Below are 24,792 nucleotides of genomic sequence, written 5' to 3'. Positions count from 1 at the left end.
ATTATTTTTCTCTGAGTAGCTATGACTTTTGAAAATATTTTCCAAAAAGTATAATACTTGAAATTTATTTTTTCAAATTTTCTTCCGAAAAAATTTAATTTTCTGTGAATAAATACTGATTTTTGAAAAAAAAATTCAATTAAATTAATTTTTTGTGAATTGCTATGGAATTTTGAAAAAAATTTCAAAAAATTAAAATTTTTTGAGTTTAAAAAATAAATAAATAAACAAATACCAACCCTCCCAAAATATAATTTCGAAGACGCCTCTGATTTCTATGAACAAATTGCTCTGATTACCACTTCAACCTTCTTAAATATAGTTATAATTGCTAATGAAATATTGCCATATATGATTTTCCCCTTTTTCTGATTTTTATTCAATATTATTTTTGTGTTGATGCAACACATATGATGTGACGTCTAGAATTTTTGAGCAATTTTGTTGGTTAAGCAATGTCAAACCTGGAACGGTGCTGAGAGCTTTTATTTTTGAAAATTGTACCCAACAACATTCATTTAATAGACGAAGCAAAAAGTTCTGAGCGTTTTTTTTCACTTTATTTTGACAATAAAAAGCACAATTTTTTTTTTTTTTTTTTTTTTTTTTTGCCCGCCTTATTACTTTGGTCGTAGTGACACTGAAAAATTTATCGAATTTTCTCTTTTGTTACTTCCACTTTGTAACGCTGTAACACACAACTTGATTCACCAAACACAAATCTATAAATGAACTTTTTTTAAAGCATACTTTAAGCTTATATATATATATATATACAATGCATAAATCGTTAGATATAGATCACTAAAGACATCTAGTAAAAAATGCTCAGAACTTTTTACTTTACCTAATATATACTTTGATGGGTACTAGGAAAATTGCCCTGGAGGAAAATTGCCAGTTAGGAAAATTGCCCGTATTTTGTTCAAACTTCATGATGAATAATAACACATTATAAATTCGCTTAATATTATATATGAAAAATATCTGAGTTGTTTATTCCATTCGCCAAGGAAGTTCCTACAAGTGTGAGTAATATTATTGCAAACCAATTTTCCTTGCAAATCAATGAATTCAATCCAATCTTCTAATTAATGGATTGATAGGATTGGTATGGAGGGGGAAAACATCTTAGAGCCTCTTGAATATCCTTCCACTCCCAAATTGGCCCGGGGTAATAGTGGGATTGCTAAAAAACACCGCCAAGTCATCCAATACATCCATCCCTTTAATACAAAAAATAGTTCCAAACAAAAGCAATTATTCTTTGGATGAATTGGCAGTAATTTTTAGGGTTCCAGGGGTACCCCCAAGTACCCCGCACAAACCGTGTGCTTAGAAATATTTTGAAGTATGAACAAAATACGGGAAAATTTTCCTTCACAGCAGTTTTCTACAGGGCAGTTTTCCGCGCACGACTTTGAAGGTCTAAATAATTCCGCAATCCCTCTATTTTTGTTTGTTTTTTGTCCATAAAAGCTGCAAATTCTCCAACCTTTAAGGTGAAGCTATTTAAAAGGTTCATTGGTAATTAGGGAATTTATTATTTTATTGCTAGGCATTGCTCTATTACTGACATTGACACTTCAGTAAGTGTTGTTTTGGTACAGGATTTCTTCTTTTATTATTATTAAAGAAAAACAAATGAGGGGATTCCTGTCTAAAAATCTCAAGTTGGGGATATGAATCCGCTACTCTAATGGAGATAAAGCAATATTGTTCATTTAATATATTTCAGGAAAAAAATATTTAACATAATATACTGTGTTAATGTCACGTTTTTCATAGGTGTAATACTGCTATTTTAACATCACGGGGTGTAAAACTCTCATTATGAACTTTATGATGCATTTTATCATTTGAATAGTACTCAAAGAATTTTGTAAAACTATCAGGGAGAGACTCCTGGTGAGGGTTTTTATTTTTATTATTATTTTTTTTGTATGATTAATATTTTGAACGTAGATTATAATTATTACGGACAAATATATATTTATTAAAGGATGTATGTATTTATGAATTTTTTAGGGTGGCAGGGTTGGTTTTTTTTTTTGGTTTTTTTCCTGTTCTTGTTGCTGGATTGAAGACTAAAAGCATGTCAAGTATTTTAATACTGATAGTTCAATGTCGTTTTTTATACTAATATGACTTCTACTTAATGAAATCAATATCTAATTTGTTCATTTTCTCTATCAATTAATTCAAGGACAATATCAATGTTTTGCCACAAACGAATGGGGAACGGCTACTTCCAACTCCGTCTATGTAAGAAAGTCTGAATTAAATAACTTTGTTGATGAACCACCCAAAACGAAGACTGTTGAAGAGGGAGAACCATTTGGTATTCCCTGTAATTCCCCTACTGGATGGCCCAAACCCTCTGTCTATTGGCTCAAAATGGTAAGCCTAATTTGATTTATCATATTTGTTTATTAATAATGTTTCCATTACCTTGATTTCCAGAGTCAAAATTGGCATAAAACACTTAATTCCTCTAGAATCACAGTTGATCCCGAAGGAACTCTTTGGTTCTCAAATATCACAAAGGAAGACAGTTCCGAAGACTTTTTATATGCTTGTTCTGCCTCTTCATACTTCCGCAATGAGTACAAAGTTGGAAATAAAGTTCATCTCCAAGTCATTCAATCTGGATCCAATGCTGGACTTCAAAACAAAAGGGAACCTGTTTTTCAATATGCAAATAAACGATCCGAAATAGCTCTTCGTGGAAAAGAAATGAAATTATGGTGTATTTTTGGTGGAACTCCTCTCCCTGAAATCCGGTGGAGAAAGCAAGGAGGTCCACTCCCTCCTGGCCGAACCACACTTGATAATTATGGAAAAACATTAGTTATTAAACATGTTGATTTTGAAGACGCAGGGGATTACACATGTGAGGCTAGCAATGGTGTTGGAATTGCAAAGTCTTACAGTATTTCGATCGAAGTACATGCTCGACCAAGATTCATTGTCGAACCCGAAATCATGATTACGACTGAAGGAGAGAGCGTGGATTTCTTGTGTCAAGCTGATGGTTATCCTACTCCGTCGATCCAGTGGATTTACAATGGTGCCAAAATTGAAAAAGCTCCTCCTCATCCCAACCGTTTTATCACACCAGATAGAATTACTATTACAAATGTTTCTAAATCTGATACGGGTAACTATGGTTGTAACGCCTCTAACGTGAACGGTTATGTTTACAAAGACGTTTACGTAAATGTTTTGGATCTTCCACCTGAAATTACAGTTCCTCCAGAAGAAACAGCACAAACTGTTGATGGTAAGGCCATGACTATGAAATGTGAAACATTTGGTGCTCCTAAGCCCATTGTTAAATGGTTTCATAATAATGAAGAACTTACTGGTGGAAGATATAAGGTTCAAGACTCTGGGGATTTGCTTATTCAGTAAATATAATAATAAACATCTTTATATTCAAGGATAATTTTAATTGAACAATTCACTTTTTTAGGGATGTCAAATTTTTTGATGCCGGAAATTACACGTGTAAAGCTGAAAATAAATTTGGGAAAGCCAGTGCAAGTGGTACTTTAACGGTTAAAGAACACACTAGGATATCAACTGGTCCTAAAGACTATGAAGTAGAAGCTGGTGATTCGGCTACTTTTCGATGTAATGCAGTATATGACTCAGAGTTAGAACTTGACATTCATTGGCTAAAAAATGGTAAACTGATTGATTTCGATATTGAGCCTCGGTTTATTCAGTCCTCTGATCAGTCTTTGACAATCACCAAGACAACAGAATTGGATTCAGGTCAATATACTTGCTTAGCTAAGTCATCATTGGACTCAGCTCAAGCAAGTGCATCACTGATTGTTCAAGATGTTCCCAATCCTCCCTCCTTACTTTGGGTTAATTGTAATTCTGAAGATGCGGTTGTGACTTGGGCGCCTATGGGTGACAATAGAGCTCCCATCTTGAATTATAAAATGTTGTATAATACATCATTTACTCCTGATACCTGGGAGGTTGCAACGGATACAGTTCCTGCTAGTGATACGTCCTTTAAAGTATCAATGTCACCTTGGACCAATTATACTTTCAAAGTTATTGCTCGAAATCAAGTAGGAGATTCTTTCCCTTCGGGACATTCAGAGACTTGTCTCACTCCAGAGAGAATTCCATTTAAAAATCCAGATAATGTTGAAGGAAGAGGGACATCCCCTAACAATTTGGTTATTTATTGGACGGTAATTGTTTATCAATCACTAGTTTAGCAGTTTTAAAGTCTACTGTTTATTCCTTTTTCTAGCCCATGCCGCAAATAGAACACAATGCTCCAAAGTTTCAGTATCGAGTATATTGGAAAAAAGATGAAGAGGATGCTTCTTGGATTATTGAAGATATTGCTGATTGGAGAGTCAAGGAACTTGTTATTGATAACCAACCCACATATTCTAGATATCAAATTAAAGTAGTGGCTCATAATCGTATAGGAGAAGCTAAGATGAAAGCAAAGCCAGTTATTGGATGGTCGGGAGAAAATCAGCCTTCAGAAGCTCCTCTAAATTTTACTCTTCTAGATGTTGTCGGCCCTCGTTCTGCCTATGTTTCTTGGGATCCTGTTAGTTTAGATTCAATTAATGGGGACTTTAAAGGTTACAAAATACAAACATGGACCAACTCCTCGGGTGAAGAGAAATTCAGAGAAATTCCATGGGGCAAGGATACGACAGAAGCCTTTGTTCAGTCATTTAAACCATTTTCATTAAATTATGCTCGTGTTTTGGCATTTAATGGTGCATACAATGGTCCACCATCTAATATTATTGAGGTTCGCACTGGAGAAGGTCTTCCAGGTCCTGTAGATATGCTTGAATGCTTCCCTATGGGTTCATCTGCTCTTCTACTTGCATGGAACAAGCCAGAGGAAGTTAATGGTATTCTCAGAGGGTATCGTATTTACTATAAGGAAGTCAACAAGACGCATTTTGGTCCAGAAATAGAACGATATCCAAAAATTAGGAACCCAAGTGCCGATAAAGCTAAGCTCGCAGGATTGAAACCTCATCAAAAGTATCGAGTAATCATAAGAGCTGAAACCCGTGTTGGACAAGGAATGCGATTTTATACCGAATGTAACACAAACCCTCAAGCTCTGACTCCACCCTCTAGACCAAGATTTACTTATTCTCTTATGAATCCTGAGAACGGACAGTCCAGAGTTAAAGTAACGTGGAAGCCCCGTGTAGAGGGTAATCCAGGATCTCATTTCTATGTTCAGTATAAGTAAGTGTTACTATTTTTTTATTTCTGGAAGTAAATGTTACTACTATATATATCTTTTATAGGAAAAGTATGGATACCACGTACCTGGCTTCAGATGAAGAGCTTAATGAGGACTCTGTCGTTATTCGTGGACTTGATCCAGGATATACTTATGACTTCCGTGTTGTCGCTGTAGATGGCGTTCATGAAACGCCGAGCGACCCTCTTCCAGTATATACTTATGCCTCCCTACCTATTGTGGGTGCAGCAGACTCTCAATCCTATTTGGCTCATTCCGGCTGGTTCATCGGAATGTTGCTAGCAATAATTTTCCTCATATTTTTATGCATTATTGTGGCCATTATTAAAAGAAATCGTGGAGGGAAATATGCAGTTTCTGAGCATGAAGCAGCTCATGGAAGAAAGGATTACGATGATGCTGGTTTTCCAGAGTATACTCAACCGTAAATCAATTTATATTTTCATTTTTATCTGCATGTACATATATTATATTTGTAAAATAGGTTAGACGATCGGAATACTCGTCCTCCGCGCTCTACAGAGTTTAAACCGCCGATGGAGTCTGACAATGATAGCATTGCAGATTATGCAGATGGTGAGAATACAGGTCAGTTTAGCCTTCCCTCCTTCCCTGTTTGTATCCTTTTCCATTTCATCTTTTTAAAAACATTCTTGACTTCAACTTCCTCTTTGCTTTTCATCTTTAAAAAAAATATTGACTTCCATTTTTCATCACAATTATATATAGTTGTATTTTTCTGAACATATTATTCTTTGTTTCCTCTATCCTTTTATTTTTTCCCATCATAAGTAGTTAATTAACTACTTGCCTTTTTAACATAAACTAACACACCTCTCATGATTTCATTTTTTATAGTTTTTTCTATCGTTTAAATGTTTTTTTCTTAGATAGACCTCTCAAGTTATTGATAAGACTAATATTCTTAATTTTTAGTTTTAACGATTTATAAAATACTCCAGACAAGTCAAAAAAAAATCCTTTAAATTCCATATTCAATTCTAGTGGTAGTTTTATGCGCTGTTCCCGTATATATAATTAATTTTTTCGTATCAAATATAGGTTAGACACAACTTTTAAAAATGAAAAAAAAACAACATAAAAGTTAATTGAATCTTTACAAAAAATGTTTGCTGATTTCAATTATGTAAGTATATATATTTTAAATCCGGTCATCCAATCTTGAGAAAATGTAATTTAAAGCTAAAAAGCAACCATAATTTAAGGGTTTTCTTTGATAAGTAATTTTTTTTTACGCTAAAGAAATTTGTGTTAAGCATAAATAATGAAAGTTTCAATTAAGAAAGATAATTTGGTTCCAAAAGGTTTGGTTCAGCAGATATATTGATTTAATTTCAATTTTATTCGTATCGTATATAAAATATTAGCACATATTCAAAATCAACATGGAATTTTAAAAAATAATTAATTCACTTTTAACTAAACTATTTGGGGGTTTTTTTTCTCACTAAATGTTGGTTCAAACGTATAAAAAAGAAAAAAAAATCAATAAATTCTAATCGAAAAAAGCATATTTCATACGAAAAAACTAATTACAGCTTGTTAAATATTACTAAAATGGAGGAATTTGAAAGATTTAAAAAAAAAAGTAAATTTGTTGACTTGTATTATCAATATTTATGCTTTATTACTACTTAATACTTTTTTAATTAATAGTTCATATACTATATTAATTAAAATGACTAATAATTAATTGGTTTACGGCGTTATCCCATCACTCACATACAAATTTACTCAGTATTTTTGACAGCTGTCGATTTTTTTTAACTTTTCTTATCCCTTTTTATTATTTTGAACGGTGATTGGCGGAACACAAATGAGCTCTTGTTTGGCTATGAACAATTTTCCACAGCTTGTTTGAATGAATACCTCACACAAAGATATTAGACCATTTTCACTAATATCATATTTAAAGGCGACACGCCATCTTGGTGGCTCGTTGGTTATATTTTTACTTCATAAAAGGGACAAATATCAAATCTTTCAGAAACTTTATCAAATGGATTTAAGAAGGAAAAAGGATTTAATACCTCAGGGGCTGAGCTTAGCTGGGCTGGAAGGGCTGTACTCCTCCCCCAAAATATCCAAATTTAAAAAAAAAAAAAAAATTCTTCAAATTTTGTTTTCAAAAAATTTAATTTTTTAATTTTTTTTCAAAAAATTTAATTTTTTTCAAAAAATTTAATTTTTGGTGAATAGCTATAGATATTATGGATTTTTTTGTCAACAATTGTGAATTTTTTTTCCGAAAAAATTTGATATCTGATTATTTTCGAAAAATTTAATTTTTGATTTTTTTTTTTTCAAAAAATTTAATTTTTCAAAATTTTTCTGAATAGCTATGGATTTTTGACTTATAAATCTTTTTATTTATTTGTCCCATTTTGACATCCAAATACACAACAATAGAGTGATTTCATGTCACTACAGTATGTTTGATATAGGGCGTTTTGGGCCCCTAAACAACAAAATGAAACGACAATAAATTCTTATAATTCTATACATCAGTATTTTCTGGATACACTCACAGAAAGGCATTCACATTTAATATATATTTATATCAGTGTTTATCATTAACAATATTTTTCTCTGAGCCTCTTAGTTAATGCCGCTTTCAATGATGATGCAATATATGACGTCAATGAAGATACTCTATAGTTAACTATTTTCCTTAATATTAAGGAAAAACTATTTTTATTTTTATAATACTTTGTTTTTTTTTGGTCCCCAAAGCATGACGTGACAAGAAAATGCTCAATTGGCTAATGTTACTTCACAACACAAAACCATAGAGTTTATTTTTTGTTGTCAGCTATCAATAATTCTGTTTTTTTCTTCTTCTCCCTATCAGTATTCTAAGCGTTGATGGTGTTGAGTTAGAATTAGCTCTTGTTGGGGAACACTCATTTTGTACAAATGAATTCAAGCCAAAAAACGAATTTATCTTTAGTGCACTTCTGTCAGATAATCTCAGAAATATCTGGGAGTATAGTAATTTTGAACTATTATCGTACAAAGTCATTTTTAACTCTTAAAACAATTTTCAAATTAAAAGTAGTATTAATACAACTTATTTAAAAGTGTTTCTTTATGATTATAAAGTGTTGTTTTTTATTCTGTATCTTGTTCTGAACTCCATGTATATTTCTATTTTTAGGCTAGAAAATGATACATTGAATATATTTTCCTATAATATAAGCTATGATATTCCTCATAACTATGTATTAGGAATCAGTTATAAAGGTCTAAAGAAGAGTATCGTTTTACATCATTTCTCATCCTAAAAATGGAAATATATCGAGTTCAGAACAAATAAAAACACTAAATAATCATAAAATACACTTTCATATAAGTTTTATTAATTCTACTTTTAATTTGGGGATTGTTTTAAGGGTATAAATGACTCTAGTCCAAATGACTGTAATCCCAGATATTTCAGAATTTAGATGAATGAGAGAAAAATTGAGATCACTTTTGGATCCTACCCTCTTAGATAAAATCGATTATTGGCTTCAATTCATTTCTACAAAATCCCCAACCCCCTTGAATTGTTCTTTTGTGTTATCATTCCATAGCTAGAAAGAATTGGCTAGCTACTAAATGATTTTTGGCCTTTTTTGGTTTCTTTTCATATGAAAGGTTGGGTGATACAATAAAAGTAAAGCTACTTGCTAACTACTAACTGTTTTTGACCTTTTTTATTTTCTCTTGATAACGACGTGAATCATACTTAAAATTCACATTTAGCTTATAAGTCCTTTATCAGTTGCACCATATTTTGTTTTTTGTTATATTTAATATTATATTAATTTGCTGTTGCTTTGACTAATGATCATGATGTACGTTTGAATGTACCTATATTTAATTTGCATGGCTTTTTTTTCGTTTTTTTATGATTATTTTTATTTTATTTGTAGCGGGTATGGCGGAAGATGGATCCTTCATTGGGAAATACCGTAGAGAACGCAATTCTGAGCAATCCTCCACATTTGCCACGCTAGTTTAAATTATTATTTTGAGTTTGATTCATAGTACATAGTTGCATCCTATTTTTATGCATATAAACCTAAACCTGTGACCCCATGCTCGTTTCATGTTGACGAGTTTTCATTTTGTTATCTTCAGCGTAAGTACTAATCTTTTTTTCTTCATTTTAATCTCATACCAATTAAAATAATTACTGAATTACATATAATATTATTTAGAGCCGTAAATAAAAACTACATACCGGTGTGCGCAAAATAATGATATTTCAGTTGACAGCCTGCCTATCCTAGAGGAATGTTATGACATACCTTTTCTTATTGGTTTTTCCTGTCCTATCATTGCTCAATTGACAACTGGTGTTGGATCGGTCCTAGGATTGTGTTTCTAATAAGTCTTTTCTCTCCCCTTTCCAGTTTCTTTTTCTCCGATTCAATAGTCCTTGGACCGATTAGTCGATTCTGCAGTCCTAGCTACCAAAAATTAACATGGTAACCATGAGAAATTGAATAAGAAAATACTTTAGCTCTCATGACGTTCAATTAGATTAGTTGCAAACGGAGATAAGAGAAAGGAAATAAATCGGAATCCCATTTCTTATTTAGTAATGCATTGGTAGGAATTTTGCCAATGTAGATCCTCAATTCTACTCTTGAGTCCAACGAGCACTTATTCCTATAGATTATAAGGATATTATCCGGCGGAATGTTAATAAAATATCAATAGTAACCCTGACAAATTGGAAAAATGTCTGACAGGAGAGCGGCTTAGCTATCATAACGTTTCATCTTATAGCTTCGAGCAGTGTTCATTTGGGAAATGAACACAAAAATTCAACTCTGTATATACCAATGGTACAAGCTGGAATTACTCCTATGTCGATCCTTAATTCTACTCCGAGTCCAACAAGGGCTTGCATTTATTACTCTGCAAAAAATCCTCAGTGTTTATTTTCGTCTATCACGCACTTGTGATTACTGCATACTTGTATGTTCTCTCTTCAAGAATATAATAATAATGATATTAGGTTTGGAAAATAAAAATAAAACATATTCAGCTAGCAACTACATAGAGCCACATCTTCCATTACCTCATCGCGCGAATAATGGGGATGTTAAATAAAAAAACAGAAAATCAACATGGTGACATTGAAAATTTGAGGAATGTTTTGGAGGATATCAGCAACTAGCAGCTGTGCCAAGAGAGGAGGGGGAGAAGGAAATAAACAAGCACATTGGCAAGAATCTCCGATATTCATCCCCAATTCTACTTTGAGTCCAACAAGAACTTACAATTCTAACCCGCAACAAATTATCAAGGTTACTCTCCGTCTTTTATGAGCACACACGAACGTTTGATCAAATTTTGAATATAATTGAATCTAGTAGGAAAGGAAGTTCACTACTCAGGAATTAAATAATAATGACACCTGCTAAGGAAAAGAAAGTTCTTTCTTCAGATTACCAATTCAAATAAAAAAAACAAAAACGGACCACCTGGAAAAATCACACGAATTACATCACTACTTATAACCCCCCCTAGAAATCACACTAGTGGCTACTTTATTCTTGTATGTTCTCCCTTCAATTATTGTAGAATAATGGTAATAGCTGTTGAAAATAAAAAAATAAACCTCTTTGGATTGTCAATTATTATAAAACCTGGGACGCGTTATTGTTATATTTTATATAATTCTAGTTATGCAGATTGCCAACTGGAATTTTTATTGTTATTTGGCATGCACTAGGAGAAAGATTTTATTTACGTCTTTAATATATGTATATATATAAATAAAAAATATTCTATCATGTCTTTTCCGTTGCAGATTTTCCATTTGACGAAGATGGTTCCTTTATAGGGCAATATGGCTCAATTAAACGGAAATATAGAAAGCCTTCCTCCTATAAAGATCCCTCAAATTTTGTCACATCTCTCACTAAGACTCAATCAAACCAGGGAACATTTGTATAAAGAGATAATTTTCCTTTTGCTATTTTGCTCATTAGTGCTGCCATTTTTTTATTTTTTTCCCCCTGTTTTATCCAAAAAAAAAAAAACCCTGAAAGAACTAAAACAAAGTTTATTTAGCTACTACTCAATATACAAGTTATAACAGACTTGAATGGAATGATTGATGTGTGAAAAAGAAGACAAATCTGGACTGTAAAATTATTATAAACATACATATACATAGTATATTCTTCATGTTCATCTCACTGTGATTTTATTATAATTATTCTTTATTATTTTTTTTTTTGTTTTGGGTTTCAACATCGATTTTTTACAATTGATATTTGTAAATGAATACCTCTTTTTGCCTACAACTACGTCTAGTACTCATTTTTTTTTTTTTTTTTCATTAATTTTTTTGCTACTATACATAAAAACATATATATATTAAACCTAAATATATTATTACTACTAAGCCGTCTGTGGCTATTATAATTATTAAAACAAAGATTCACAAAAAAGTTTTTGGTTTTTTTTTCTAAAAATTACAATATATGTAATAAAAACTATATACATATAAATATTGTCTTTCATTTACTGATAAAATATTTTACCGCCAGCTTCCTTTGTTTAATTACGTTTAATTAATAGTGTAAGACTTTCAATGTTTTTTATTAAAAGGTGTCTCCTAATTAAAGAAGGGATGTGTATAAAGAAAAGCTATGCAAAGCGATTGGAAAATGTCAGTCTGTGTGAAGAATAAATTATTGGCCATTGACATTAATTATGTTAATTTAAATATAATTAAAATATTTTACCAGCAATAATGCTATTTAAAATTTAGAAGGTTCTCTTCTGTATAGCAGTAATTCAACTTAAAACCCTTGATGTATTAAGTATATCTTGCATGAACGTGATAACCCTTTTAATTTGAAGTATGTTCGGGAGGGGAATCCCCTAGCTGTCCTGTCATGACGTTTCATTAGATCAGCTGCAAGTAGCTCTGAGAAAAAGGAAATAAAACAAATCTCACACCGTATATAGCAATGGCATATTGGCAGGAATTACTCTTAGGTCGATCCTTAATTCTACTTCGATTCCAGCATTGACATGCACTTAAAACTTCTGAGCGAACTCATTGTTACTCAACGTCATTCATGTGCTTGTTAGTACTCAATAGTTGGATCTTCTCTCCTCAAGAATCAAAAGCTAATGATAGTTTCGTAAAATAAAAAACACTGTTTAGAGTCCCTAATAGAAAAGCTGTTTTATATATGGTACATATTTGATGTACCTCTGGTTATCAGGATGCGATTATTATATATATATAATCAGCGGGAACGAGACTTATGAGTTAAGACCTTCGTTACATCAGCTGCCTGTTATATGATTTGGGGGAGTGATGAATTTATGCTATAAAAGATTATAACTTTCTACATTTAACATAGTGTTAGTGCAGAGAAAATGTTATAATTATATTATAATTAATATATTTTTATTTTATTATGCATTTTAAAACGATTTACGCTTACGATAGGAGAGAATGCCTACTTCAGAGAGAGAGAAGTTATCACCACCATGGCCTATCAAATAATGAGCTAAAAAGAGAACACTCAAAAATCGTTTTCCCTATTTTTATTTATAAACAATGACATCCTTATTTTTTTATTACTTATTACAGGGGTGGGCAGACTTAATAGCTGGAGAATTCGGAATTAGATTTGGAATAAAGGCGGCACTAAAGCGATATTTAAAAAAAAAGAATATTAAACAACAGATGCATTTCAAATATATAAATTAACTCAAGTAATATTGAGACTCGTGCCTTTGGTCACAATCATTAACCAACCTCTCAAGATTAAGGGGTAAAGTTAATTGTGCTTATTCTTAAAAACTAGTAAAAATTTGAGTATGTGATTAACAGGGGCCTACTCAGGGGGTGGGCTGTCTCTCCACCCCCAATTAATATTTTTTGCTTTTCATTAAAAAATTAAATATTTAAAGTTGTTTTTTTTCAAAAAAATTTAATTGAACTTTTGCACATCTTTTTTTCCCAAAAACTTAATTTATCCATTTTTTTACTATGAAATAAATTTTTCAATTTTTTTTCCAAAAAAAACTTTCCTTGAAAAAAAAATTAATATTTCAAATACTTTCAAAATATTTTTTTGTGAATAGCTGTGGATTTTTATTATTATTATCCTTTCACGTTTACAAAATCCCCACTAAAGATCAATAATTTAAATTATAAATACAAATCTATAAGAAAACAGAGTTTTCTTAAGTTATTTAAAAAAGCATCAAAGTTATTAAAAGGTCCCAGGCAACAGTCCCCTTTATAAACTATAATATAAAATTTGTCCAGTTTAAAAGTGCATTGTTTCAATATATATTGTGATGGTTTTGTTTAGACCTAAAAGAAGATGAGTCCTTTTTGTTCTACTAATGTAAATAATCGTGAATTACCTCCTACTTCTGAAAATATAGAAATCGACTAAGTGGACATGAATTTAATTTCATCAACAATACATAGAAGATAAAAATTCTTATAATGGTAACTTTGTTTTTGCATTCGTTACTTTATCTTTAAAAAGTTATAATTGCTTTATATGTTTTACAGATATTTCTCCAGAGGTAAAACATCTAAAGGATATTAATACCAATCGACAAAGCCAACTTGGAGTCTATGAAGCAGAAATAAAGGAATTAAAAAAGAAGTTGAAGGAGAAAGATGTCAAAATTCAGGACGCAAAATCAAAGTTTTAAGTCTTAGAAATGCACCTCTCTTCGGTATTTAATTATAACCAGATACATTTTTTAAGTTGCAAGTCTTCACATTCCAAAATCCGCCTTTTGTATGATAAAACCATCGATAATTCACTTCAGTTAAGATTTGTTGTGGAACTATAAGTCGTTCAATAGAGGATTAATCTATTGTATCAATAACTGTTTGGATGAATATGCAAAAATAGAGACGTTATTCAAATCTTATCAATTAAACAAAAATTTAAAAAAATTGTAAACTCAATAACTGAAGTAGCGGTTCCATTCGTCTATAAATATCCCCAAATATCATAAAATTTTATATATCATTGTCTTTAAGTATGTTAGGATAAGAATGCACATATATTTACGATCATGGGTAACTTCGTATAGAACATATTCTTATAAGGACATTTCGTATAAAAACAATTTCGTTTAAGTTTATGAAGAAACGGGACATAGACTTTACTAATCGTCATTCTGTTTTCGGGTACCAGCGATACTTATGTCACAACTAAGAGACCCTTACAATCCCTCCATTGTATCCCAAATGTTGGCGGTGTTTTCGGGTACTGCTGGGTCCCAAAACGGGATGCAACCCACCACCGATACTTGACAAACTACTAAGAGCCCCTCACAACCCCCAATCATACCCCAAACATATAGCTGATAATAATTTTAAGCCAATGAGAACCCGAAAGCATCACCAAACATTCGCAGTAAAATTGGGGGTGGGGGTTCTGAAGGGCTTTTAATTATTTTTTCAAGTATGGGCGGTAAGTTGCATTCTGTTTTGGAACCTGGAGGTACCCGAAAACAACCCCAAACATTCGGGGTACAATTGGGGGAGTTGTGAGAGGTTCTTAGGAGTTACTTAAGTATCGGCGGTACCAAAAAAAACTCCCAACACTCAGTGTACAAAATGTCAATTCATAAAGTTGTCTATCCCCGTTTCCTCATTGATTTATACGAAATTCTTTTTATACGAAATGTCCCAATACGGAAATGTTTTATACGAATTGTCCTCATACGACATTGTACACCATACATTTACGAATGCAAACTGTATAATTATCAAAGAAAATAGAATAACTTCTTCTACTTTCGGAAGCCAAAGCATGTGTATGCGAAATAAAGTAAATTAAATAAATTATTATGAAATTTACTATTCCATTTGTTTATAATAATTAATCGTGTATGTAAGCTCAATAAAATATTTTTTATAGTATTCATTTATTGTATTCAATTTATTTTTGGGCCATTTGATATCTGTCACAAGGGGGACCTGAAATCTCGTGACGTAACTCTTCTTATAGGGCTCTGGTTAAACCTATCCGTAATTATGCTCTCCACCATGAACCATAGAGGTCGCACTAGATCAAAGAAATAAAATAGGCGGAACAAAGATTATAATGCTTCTTTATAGAAAAAACATTCACGTTCCGTTTTCTTTTGACTTGTTGGTGTATATCGAGGATGTCACCAGCCTGTAACGAAACCACTTTTGTGCCCATGTTGTAAAGGGGTTTGAGTGTATTATTCTGTATTCACAAAATCCTTGATTTATGTAGCAAAAACAAAGTGTAACATTTTTTTAGCGGCGCCCGGTATATCGATGTGTAGACTTTGTTTTCTTCAAAAGCTTATTTAAAAAAATAATTATGCACAATAGGACTCACAAAATTTCAAAATCCGTAGTACTCCTTTGGAAGAGTACTCTTTAGGTTTTGTTAAATAAATAATACAGGTCTGAACCATAGCTATTCATTGTCTGAACCATAGCTATTCATTGTCTGAACCTTCAATAATTTTAGTAAATATTATGTTGTTAGTAACCATGATATATAATTATGTCACAGTACATTTTCAATTAATAAATTTATTGAAGACATATTTAAATTAGATACGACTCAAATTATTTGTTCGAACAACGTGTGATGTCTCAATACGATCCCACTTAAGAAGTGCGGTGTGTTAAGATATAAAAAAAATTAAGAAAATAAAGTAATTCCCAATTTATTATTTTACTTCATATACATACATCTTAATACAACCCACGGTTAGTTGACATTTTTGAGTTCATTATAGACCTTGTATTCAAATTTATCGGATGATTTAAGATACTCATTAATTTTAGTTATTGTTAATAGCTTTTATTTGTTTTAAGGGACTTAATTTGGCCCCGATATGGTCCCTTTCAAGTAAAATCTGTCAATTTCTCATTATTTCATTGCGACGATCAATTTTTTTGTGGATAAAATTGACGATAATTAATTGGAGAATACAAATGTAATCCAGACTTAATTTTGGAAAATATCATTCTAGCTTGCTTTTGATTTGACGGAGCACATATATATTAAATCAATATTTCGGTATATGCATAATATGTCCAATCAATGAATTCTTAGTGAAGTGAAAATGTTTTAAACAAGTTTTAAAAGGTTGCGAGAGTATTCCTTTCCTTATTTAAGAATTCATTAGTCAGATTTCTATTATAATGATTTACTAGATAAGAATTAATTCTAACCACTAACTTCAGTGATAGAGAGTACTTTAGTACTCAAAAGCGCTCTCTTCATAAATCATTTATGAACAATAGGTTCAGCTGCAATAGAATAACAATAACTCACGTGTAACTCACTCTCCGGTCTTCACCACATTTTAAGTTAGTTGATGCGGATTGTTCAGAAAATTGAGTGCTATATCTGTGATAGTGGTGATGATTTATACGTAATGGAAAAACGAGAGAGTGCCGTATTTTTAATGGCGTGCAAATAACCAATATTGTGTTTTCACATTCCATTCAAGATGATCAAATTATTATCGATATTATTGCTAAGATAAGTACTTTTTTAGATTATTTTTTAGCCTCAATTATTTATGTATGAAATTACACGAGTTTTTACATTTGAAAAAAAGACTTGTGTTGCTGATGTATGTGATAACTGATGTTAACATATCTTTGTATAGTTGTCTGTCATGAATGATCTTAAATCAATAATTTCCATAAAAATATTGTGGTTAATTAATCATTCATTTTTGTTAACTGAACCTGTACACCTTAAGATTAATGTAACTTTCAATGAATTATCTAAATTTCATCGGATATTTACGGAGTTATTACTCTTGAAGTGTTACATAATTATAAAAATTAAAAACCGTTATTGATGAGTGAAGTAATTTTGCATAAAACTAAGGTAGTATTTATGTAGAATTACTTATTAACACATTTTTAATTAGTAGCTGGATTTCCCGGCATTGCTCAATGTTATTTGAATAGTATATTGTATGAACAGAACAGTAGGAAGAACATCATAACGTCATAAGAATGATAATTTAGGTTCATCGTACGCTCTTTATCTTTTTAAACACGATATAGTCTGACTCTATTGATGACAATTTTATCGTAAATGTTGTTGAACATCCATGCTCATCAACAAAATAAACCCTTCAATGATATAAGAAATGAAATACCAGTTACAATTGGTTATCAAAATAGAAAGGAGAAGCAGTTTGCAATAATTTTAAAGATGTTATAAGGTCATGATTGCAGGCAGAGTTTGTAATTGTAATTTTTACTATATGGGGGGGGGGAATCGTTTTTATTTACATACTAGATATATAACAAATTTTAAGGATCAGGGGGGTCTCCCTTCCCCCTCCTAGGAAATTCCGCCAATGGCTCAGGTGTAATAGATTTATAGACATCCAGGGGGTGGCCTGGATGGGCTGTAGCCCCCGAATTAAGGGATTTGTGCTTGTTACAAAAAGTTTAATGTTTTATTTTATTTTTTTAAATTTAATATTTGAAATTTTGTTTAATTTTTCAAAAAAAAAAGAATTTCCAATAAATTAAATTTCCTGTGAATAAATATGGATTTTTGAAATTTTCTTCCAAAAAATTTAATATTTGAAATTTTTGTATACAGCTGTGGATTTTTGATTCTTTTTCCCCAGAGAAATTTAATATTTAAAATTCAATTTTAGAATTTTTTTTTTTCAAAAAATTTTAATTGTTGGATTTAATATTTAAAAAATCAAAAAACCAAACCCTTGAAAAAGACTTTTAAAAATGAAGATTTTGAAACCGAAACTAGATGGACAAATTAAAGAACTAAAAAGACGTATCTTAAGAAAAAATTATATACCATCTTTAGGATTAAAAGCAGTAGTGCCTATTAAACTAAGGACTATTGTAATGTCAATGCCTGAGGTGAGGCGTGTAATTATTCTACATCGAGGGATCAATGTTTTAGATCAGGAGTATTTCTAATTGAAGAGGATTCATATCTAAATATGATGGAATAAGTAACTATCAGATACTTGATGGGAATTGAAACTTGAACTTCCTTGTCACAATAAATTATCAAAATAAATTTGTTATTAAAGAAAATAAACTTAACATTATGAGGTGCTGTGTTTTCATTTTTGAGTTGTGGCGATGATAACGATTTGTTGCATTGAAATAGGCAAAAAGATGGACTCATTTATGGGTTTTTTTTACATGTTGAGTAATCTACACTTAGGTTATTAATCCATAATATTAGTTTAATATTCTTGAGGTTAAAGGGGCGGCATCAGATATCCTCTATATATAGGTCAGACCTGGACCCGTTCACCCTTTTTTTCGTTCATTTTCTGAAAAGTTTCTGTTGATCGTTCATTCGTTTAATTTTTTTTCGTTCATTCGTTCGTTTTGGAACTGTGAAAAAAAAATATGGATGAATGAAGTTTTGTGGGAACGATAATGACAACAAATCCAGTAAAATAAAGAGCTTGTCAATTCAAGTGTACAAAAGGGTTACCCTTCATTGGTAGGAGTTATTAAGCCTTGATGAACTTTGTTTAGATATTAGTGTTGAGACTTGGTGAAGCACCGATTTTTTTTTCAGTTCGGTTTTCTGTGATTTTTTCTAGACCTATTTTTTTCGATCTCACTTTATGCTGTATACATATAAAGAGACGGCAAGAACTAAATTTATCCCAGCTATGTTTCAACTTCATGTAACGTCATAATTCTTGAATAAACATATATGTCATGTTGTCAACAATTTATCTGTAAAATCGGTCAAGACCGATTTTTTTTGTGACCGAACTAGACTGAATTTTTCCTTTGGACCGACCTAGACCGAACTTTTCCTTTGGACCGCTCTAGACCGAATTTTTATATGAATTTACGGAAGCTGATAGCAGATCTGTAAATATTAGCTACCTCCATTTTTTTACGTATCCTTACTCTATACGTACTAATGACCTGGTTCATTATGTCAACATCTCCTTTGTGGCTATTATATTGTTCAAAAAAGGCAGCCTGTAAAACTTGTTGATTTTTATGAATTTGGTCCAGACCGAGCTTTTTTATTGGACCGAAAAAAGGTAAATTTCTCAGACTTGTCTTGGATTTCTAAACCGAGCCCCAACACTATGTACTCCCCCTCCACATTATTAAAAAAAAACCCCAAATTGTCCTTAAAGTACCCTTAATTGATTGTCTTAATAAAAGAATGTCAAATTGATCGATTTCATTTGAATGGCCGTATGAGGGCCAATATAAGTCTTCAATTAAATAAAGGTTCTTAACTATAGATCAAATTCTTGGGTATTTTAACTCATCCCACAAATTTGAATACAAAGCCTATAATTGAGTCATATATGTCATTAAAATATTGGGTTTTTCCTTTTCTTTACTTTTGTTCAAGATTGTTTTTATGTTGACGTTGATGTATTTCCCTTTTCTTTTTTTAAGGCACTGAGCTTTAGAATTACATTTTCGTCAAAATATGTCCTCCACAGTCAGAGTCAACTTTGCTTAATTTTAATATAAATAGTATTAAAATTAAAGGTAAAACCCTTGTTATACATTTTCCCTCGAAATGTATATATTTGCGTTCTTGGGCCTAAGAAGATGAGGCTTCTCTTCATCATGTGTATAGTTGATAATATTGTAGAGAAAAACGCGTGCGAGGAGAAAGGGGTAGAAAGACATATGGTATCATTGTTTAAAATACTGATGTGATTATAAGCTGCAGACCAATATCTTTACCGTCATTTCTATTTTTTTGTCCTTTTTTAAAAGTCTTTGCAAATATTACTAACCTTAATCTTTTCATTAGGTTATCTTTTAATGAGTGACAATGTGGTATTTGATCAAAGTCTTTGGTTATAAATTACTTGCTTCTTTAATTTTAAGAGCTAAATTTTTCTTTTTAGATTTATATAAAGACTGATCTAAATTTCAGATGACATTTTCTATTGGTAAAATAATATTTTTAGATACTTCATGTGGACAATAAACGAGGCTATCTGTTGTGTCCTTACTTATGATATTATAATGAATATATTAATACATGCTCGTTGCCAACCCAACGTGTAAAATGAATTTAAGAAAAGACTCCGGACGAGGTTCAATTTAAAAATACTATATTATATACTGTAACCAAAATACACTGGCTAAATAATATAAGAACTAAGTCACAGGGATGTGACCCAACCCACGGGTAAAAAGGGAGTGGCCATGTCAAGTATGCACTTGATTGTATAAAATGTTAAAGAGGTACACAATGTTTAAACTTATATATGAAAGGATTGACAAGAAAATATACTATCTCCAGTGTAATCTGCAATTTTTATAATTTTATCCTCGTAGGATTCCCTTTTTGTCATAAACATATAAAGACAAGACTCGCAATGAAAATTATACTTATCATTTAATAAGATAGTATAACCTGCTAAATAATACAATATATTAACTGTATGATTTGAGGGTTGGGGTTTATTGACAATTTCAATATAAATTGTGGAATAAAATCATGTTCATCTAAATTTTGGTATTGATCGACGTAAGATTTTTTGAAATCTAATACCTCCGCCAGAATGAATGAATCATCATAGTCATAATTGCTTGATTTAACATCCTTTATAAATTCATTCAACTATGATTAAACTCCTTAGCAGTTGGATTGGTTGGCTTGGTTTTATCATGCTAAATATATTTTCAATGCAGTCAAATGATAAATGAGCTGTCATTACAAAACTTAAACCTGGTTTTAGCAAAATTTCTTGCAGGTCAATTATAGACACTGTTGTTAAAATTAATCAATTTTGAGTTGGTTTCCAACTGATACTATAACTAGCCATGGAAATAGCTTTTAGCTGATTAATTATATCTTTAAATCTCATAAGGAGTCGAATAGTTTCTTCATACTGAGATTCATCCTTGTGACTAATAGTAGAAATTAACTTTCTTGAACAAATTTAATCATACCATTTTCTTACTGTAGCAATAAACCAAACAGTGACTAGAAGATTCTTATCACATTTATTCTCTTGGACTATATACCTAATTGATTTAGTTACACCCTGATACCAAAAATTTTAAGGTGGTCCAACCTTCATTTTATCATATTTAATTCCTTTAAGCTTAGATTCATCAAATTTACAAGCAGGTTTTAAAACAAAGTATTTTTGAAAATCTGCAACAATTTGAAAATGAATTACACATATAATATTAGAAGGTAGATTTTTTGAGGTAACAATCTCTTTCGATAAAATAATATCATTTGAAAGAAGAAGATTTCTCTAATTTTTTAATGATTTAACCCTATAGTTGATACCAAATCATCTCCACATAGCTAAATTTTGAGAACCTATATCAGATAAAATACTAATAACATCAATTCCTTCCTCTTTTGACATTTTTATTAAACTCGTAGTTATTGGGCAATAATATTTTCCATCATACACATTTGTGCGTAAAGTAGTATGCAACAAATTGTTTTCACCTGATCGTAGAAATCCCAGAGAGCATAAAAACTAAGGCTTTAGTTGCATCACCTTTAGCAAATGGAAAGGTTGATTCTCCCATTATGAAGCCATGTTTTCTCTCATAATCGACAGAAACTTTATTGAGCATTCATTTAAAGTCAAAGAAGCTTTTCTATCCATCTCTGAGATAGTTAGAACTTTCACTTTTAACATATCAAAAAATTCATGCAAAATTCCTTCTTTAAAAATAAATATTATTTATTTTTGTATAAATACAAATCTTTTCCTACTTTTGAAAAGACGATCATTTGCAGCCTGAAATTTCTGAAATGGGATTAACATTGAACACTATTCTCATTCCAAAAATTGAGTTACTCGGTCTAATGTCTTATTCTCGGATTTTGTTAACATAGCTTCAAAATATTTCCATATTATAGTGGACCATAAAAAATATTTGATGTACATGGAGAAGTAGAAATGAGGCCCAATTGTTTTAACCTCTAACTCGCCTCTTTTTGTTGAATCATTGTTGAAACTCTGGTATGTAGATTTTTTACCCCGATCTTGTGAAGCCGTCCTTTCTTATCCTGTAGCTGCTTATGGACCAGGTTTTCTGGTTGGATGATGTTTATAACTCACCTCCTTGGGTTTTGTAAGTTAGATCTTGCAGTTATCATTTACACCCTTGGATGCTGAGAGCAAGTAAAGATATTATCCTGTATAATCGAATGACTCCTTATGGAATAAAACTGTATTTTTCCCAAAATTTCCCCGTCGAGCTAATAATTCTGTCTATGATATTGCTAATTAGTTGATTTTTTTGTTAAAATTAATTTACCTGACCAAGATTTTTAAATGGTATCTTTTTATTATTACGAATTATGTATATATATTAAATCAAATATTAACAAATGCAAATTCTAAAGTAAATAAATATTAATATTTCATTCGTTAATGCAAATAACTCCAACATAAGGTAATACGTAAATCACTCATTAACAGTCATATATCCTACAATTTATATATATATATATAATCCAACAAATCGTAGTTGTTGAAATCTTCGACAATAGTCTTCAATTGATCATCAAATTGGATACATTTCCTCTTCTAGGAGGAAGAGGTTGTCGTCTAAGATGTTGCGCTATCTCATTATCTGCGAGGGCCTGTTCTAGCTTAATAGCATCCATTAGTTTCCATATGGTAGGTTCCGCACAGTTAACTAGCGACTGAAAACCATGATGTCAGCCTTCCACGATGTTACTGAATCATGGAATTCCAGTGTGACATGCATCGTACTGATTCCATGATGACTGGCTCAATAGAGGGTCGTTTGAAGATGTACCAATCCAAGTATCTTCAAAATATCTTGAGAAAGCTTCCATATCTAATGGCAGAGTCGGCTTAAGAAGCCTCCAAGCTCGATCCACTTGGCCAAAAGGGACGAAGGGAAGGGCACCTATAATCTGGAAGGCGGTGCGTATCTCGGAGTTAACAACCCGATACTCCGGGACAAGGTCCTGCACTGTTAACTTCCTCCATAGGCACTGCTTGTAGTGGAATTAACATCCACGCAGTCTAGTGTTGGGCCAGACTTAGAGGATGACATTTTGAAGCCTCTTCTCATTGTCTGACAGGATGATCTCTGAGTAAAAAGGTCCTTTGGAATTTAATTCCTCAAATAAGTTTTTATAAAGTGCCTGAGTTTTCCCAGGAAGGAGACCATAAACTGCAGGAATAGAACGACCTTGAGGAAGCTGTCCGCGAAGAGTAACAAGTTGTTTAAAAAGAGACGGCACCACTTTAAAGGTACCATCGATGATCAAATTCGACGTTTCCTGGAGCCCGTGGCGTAGGTTTGACGGTGTTCCAAAGAGCAAGGACCGACGGAAAGTGTTTGAGTAGTTGGAGTCCCAGATGAGAAGATTATCTCCTACATGAGTTCTTAAATAAGCTAGAGGTATAAATAAATTTTGTAGGGATGTCTGATTATCCGGATGCTTTGCTTCCTTTTGTCGAACTCAGCAAGCCATTCTTCCCAGTGAGGAGGGATCAAATTTTTTTTCCTAAATCAAGCTCTGCAACTGCCGTGGCTTGCAGGATTTTAGACGTCATGCGAGTAGAGATGGCATTTTCTTTATGTGTCTTTTTCCTTCTATGCACTTCAAGTTCCGCCTGTTGTTCCCCGTGACTATGAATATGATCATTGATAGGGATGCCTCCGACCAGAAAAAGCCGTGCCCTACACCCTTGGCGGTAGAGGGGACATTTCCAGTGGGACTTCTGGTTCTTTTGCTTCTCCTTCGAATAGCGATGATCTCTAAATATTATATTCGTGGATCCTATCTTCCCAGTTGTGAACTCTATAGGCGTAGTGTTATCATGAAGAACAGGAGCTGGAGGGGCTTCTAGGAGAGAATGGTCACAAAATTGTGATGGAGGAAGAGGTACCAGATCGGTTATATTGAGGGAATCGTTGTGAAAGGACATTATGAGGTTCATATATTATATACGAGTGTTTTTCGCGCTTATAATTAAACAATTATTTCAACAGCTAAACTGGTTGTAGTTAATGTATCCATAGAATCATTCCGTGTCAGGGGGGATTCGTCTTGAACATTTCTTGTAATATTGGGCGATTTATTCTAATAATAAATACCACATCTTTTAAAAGAGAAATTAATTTTAAAATATGCCAGAATTTATTGTATGATACAAAGGAATCTTAATGAAACTTTTGAAATTCAGCACCATAACCTTAAAATTGAAACGTCTCAATCCCTTTACAAATATATAATTTCTATTAAAAATATGTTATTTTCAAATGACTAAAGGTTACAAAAACGGCATTTGAAGACTAAACCTTTTCAAATATATCTTTTTCATCAATAAATAACAGAAAACTAGATTACCAAAAAACGGTTAGCCCCTAGTACACATGTTAAGATAGAAAATTAGAAACTTAAGAATATTAAATGAAAGTCAAATAATAAGCATGAATGCAAAAATAAAAACATCATATAATTTGTAAGGAC

General features: G+C 31.8%; 1 protein-coding gene and 1 long non-coding RNA gene across 16 annotated transcripts in view; both read left to right on the top strand.

The window, feature by feature from the left end:
* The window catches only part of Nrg (Neuroglian), a 100,452-nt gene extending 88,641 nt beyond the window's left edge, over nt 1-11,811 (top strand). For 7 of the 15 annotated variants that reach the window (XM_071887111.1, XM_040708567.2, XM_071887112.1 and 4 more), the window contains 7 exons: nt 2,207-2,400; nt 2,464-3,410; nt 3,476-4,217; nt 4,280-5,256; nt 5,319-5,699; nt 5,760-5,863; nt 11,106-11,811. In XM_071887111.1, coding sequence (XP_071743212.1) covers nt 2,207-2,400; nt 2,464-3,410; nt 3,476-4,217; nt 4,280-5,256; nt 5,319-5,699; nt 5,760-5,863; nt 11,106-11,251 — 3,491 coding nt within the window. In that variant the 3' untranslated portion in view covers nt 11,252-11,811. Of the gene's footprint in view, nt 1-2,206; nt 2,401-2,463; nt 3,411-3,475; nt 4,218-4,279; nt 5,257-5,318; nt 5,700-5,759; nt 5,864-9,213; nt 9,423-11,105 lie in introns of all 15 variants that reach the window. The other 8 variants (XM_071887117.1, XM_071887115.1, XM_071887118.1 and 5 more) reach the window with 3 other exon arrangements.
* A 1,590-nt stretch (nt 11,812-13,401) lies between these two features.
* LOC121114567 (uncharacterized) lies at nt 13,402-15,225 on the top strand. The gene is made up of 2 exons (XR_005863289.2): nt 13,402-13,784; nt 13,851-15,225. It is a non-coding gene; the product is annotated as an uncharacterized lncRNA (long non-coding RNA).
* Nucleotides 15,226-24,792: the final 9,567 nt, after the last annotated feature.

Source organism: Lepeophtheirus salmonis, chromosome 3 (assembly GCF_016086655.4).
Source record: "Lepeophtheirus salmonis chromosome 3, UVic_Lsal_1.4, whole genome shotgun sequence".
Taxonomy (NCBI): Eukaryota; Metazoa; Arthropoda; class Copepoda; order Siphonostomatoida; family Caligidae; genus Lepeophtheirus; species Lepeophtheirus salmonis.
This window is presented reverse-complemented; position numbering and strand designations above follow the sequence as displayed.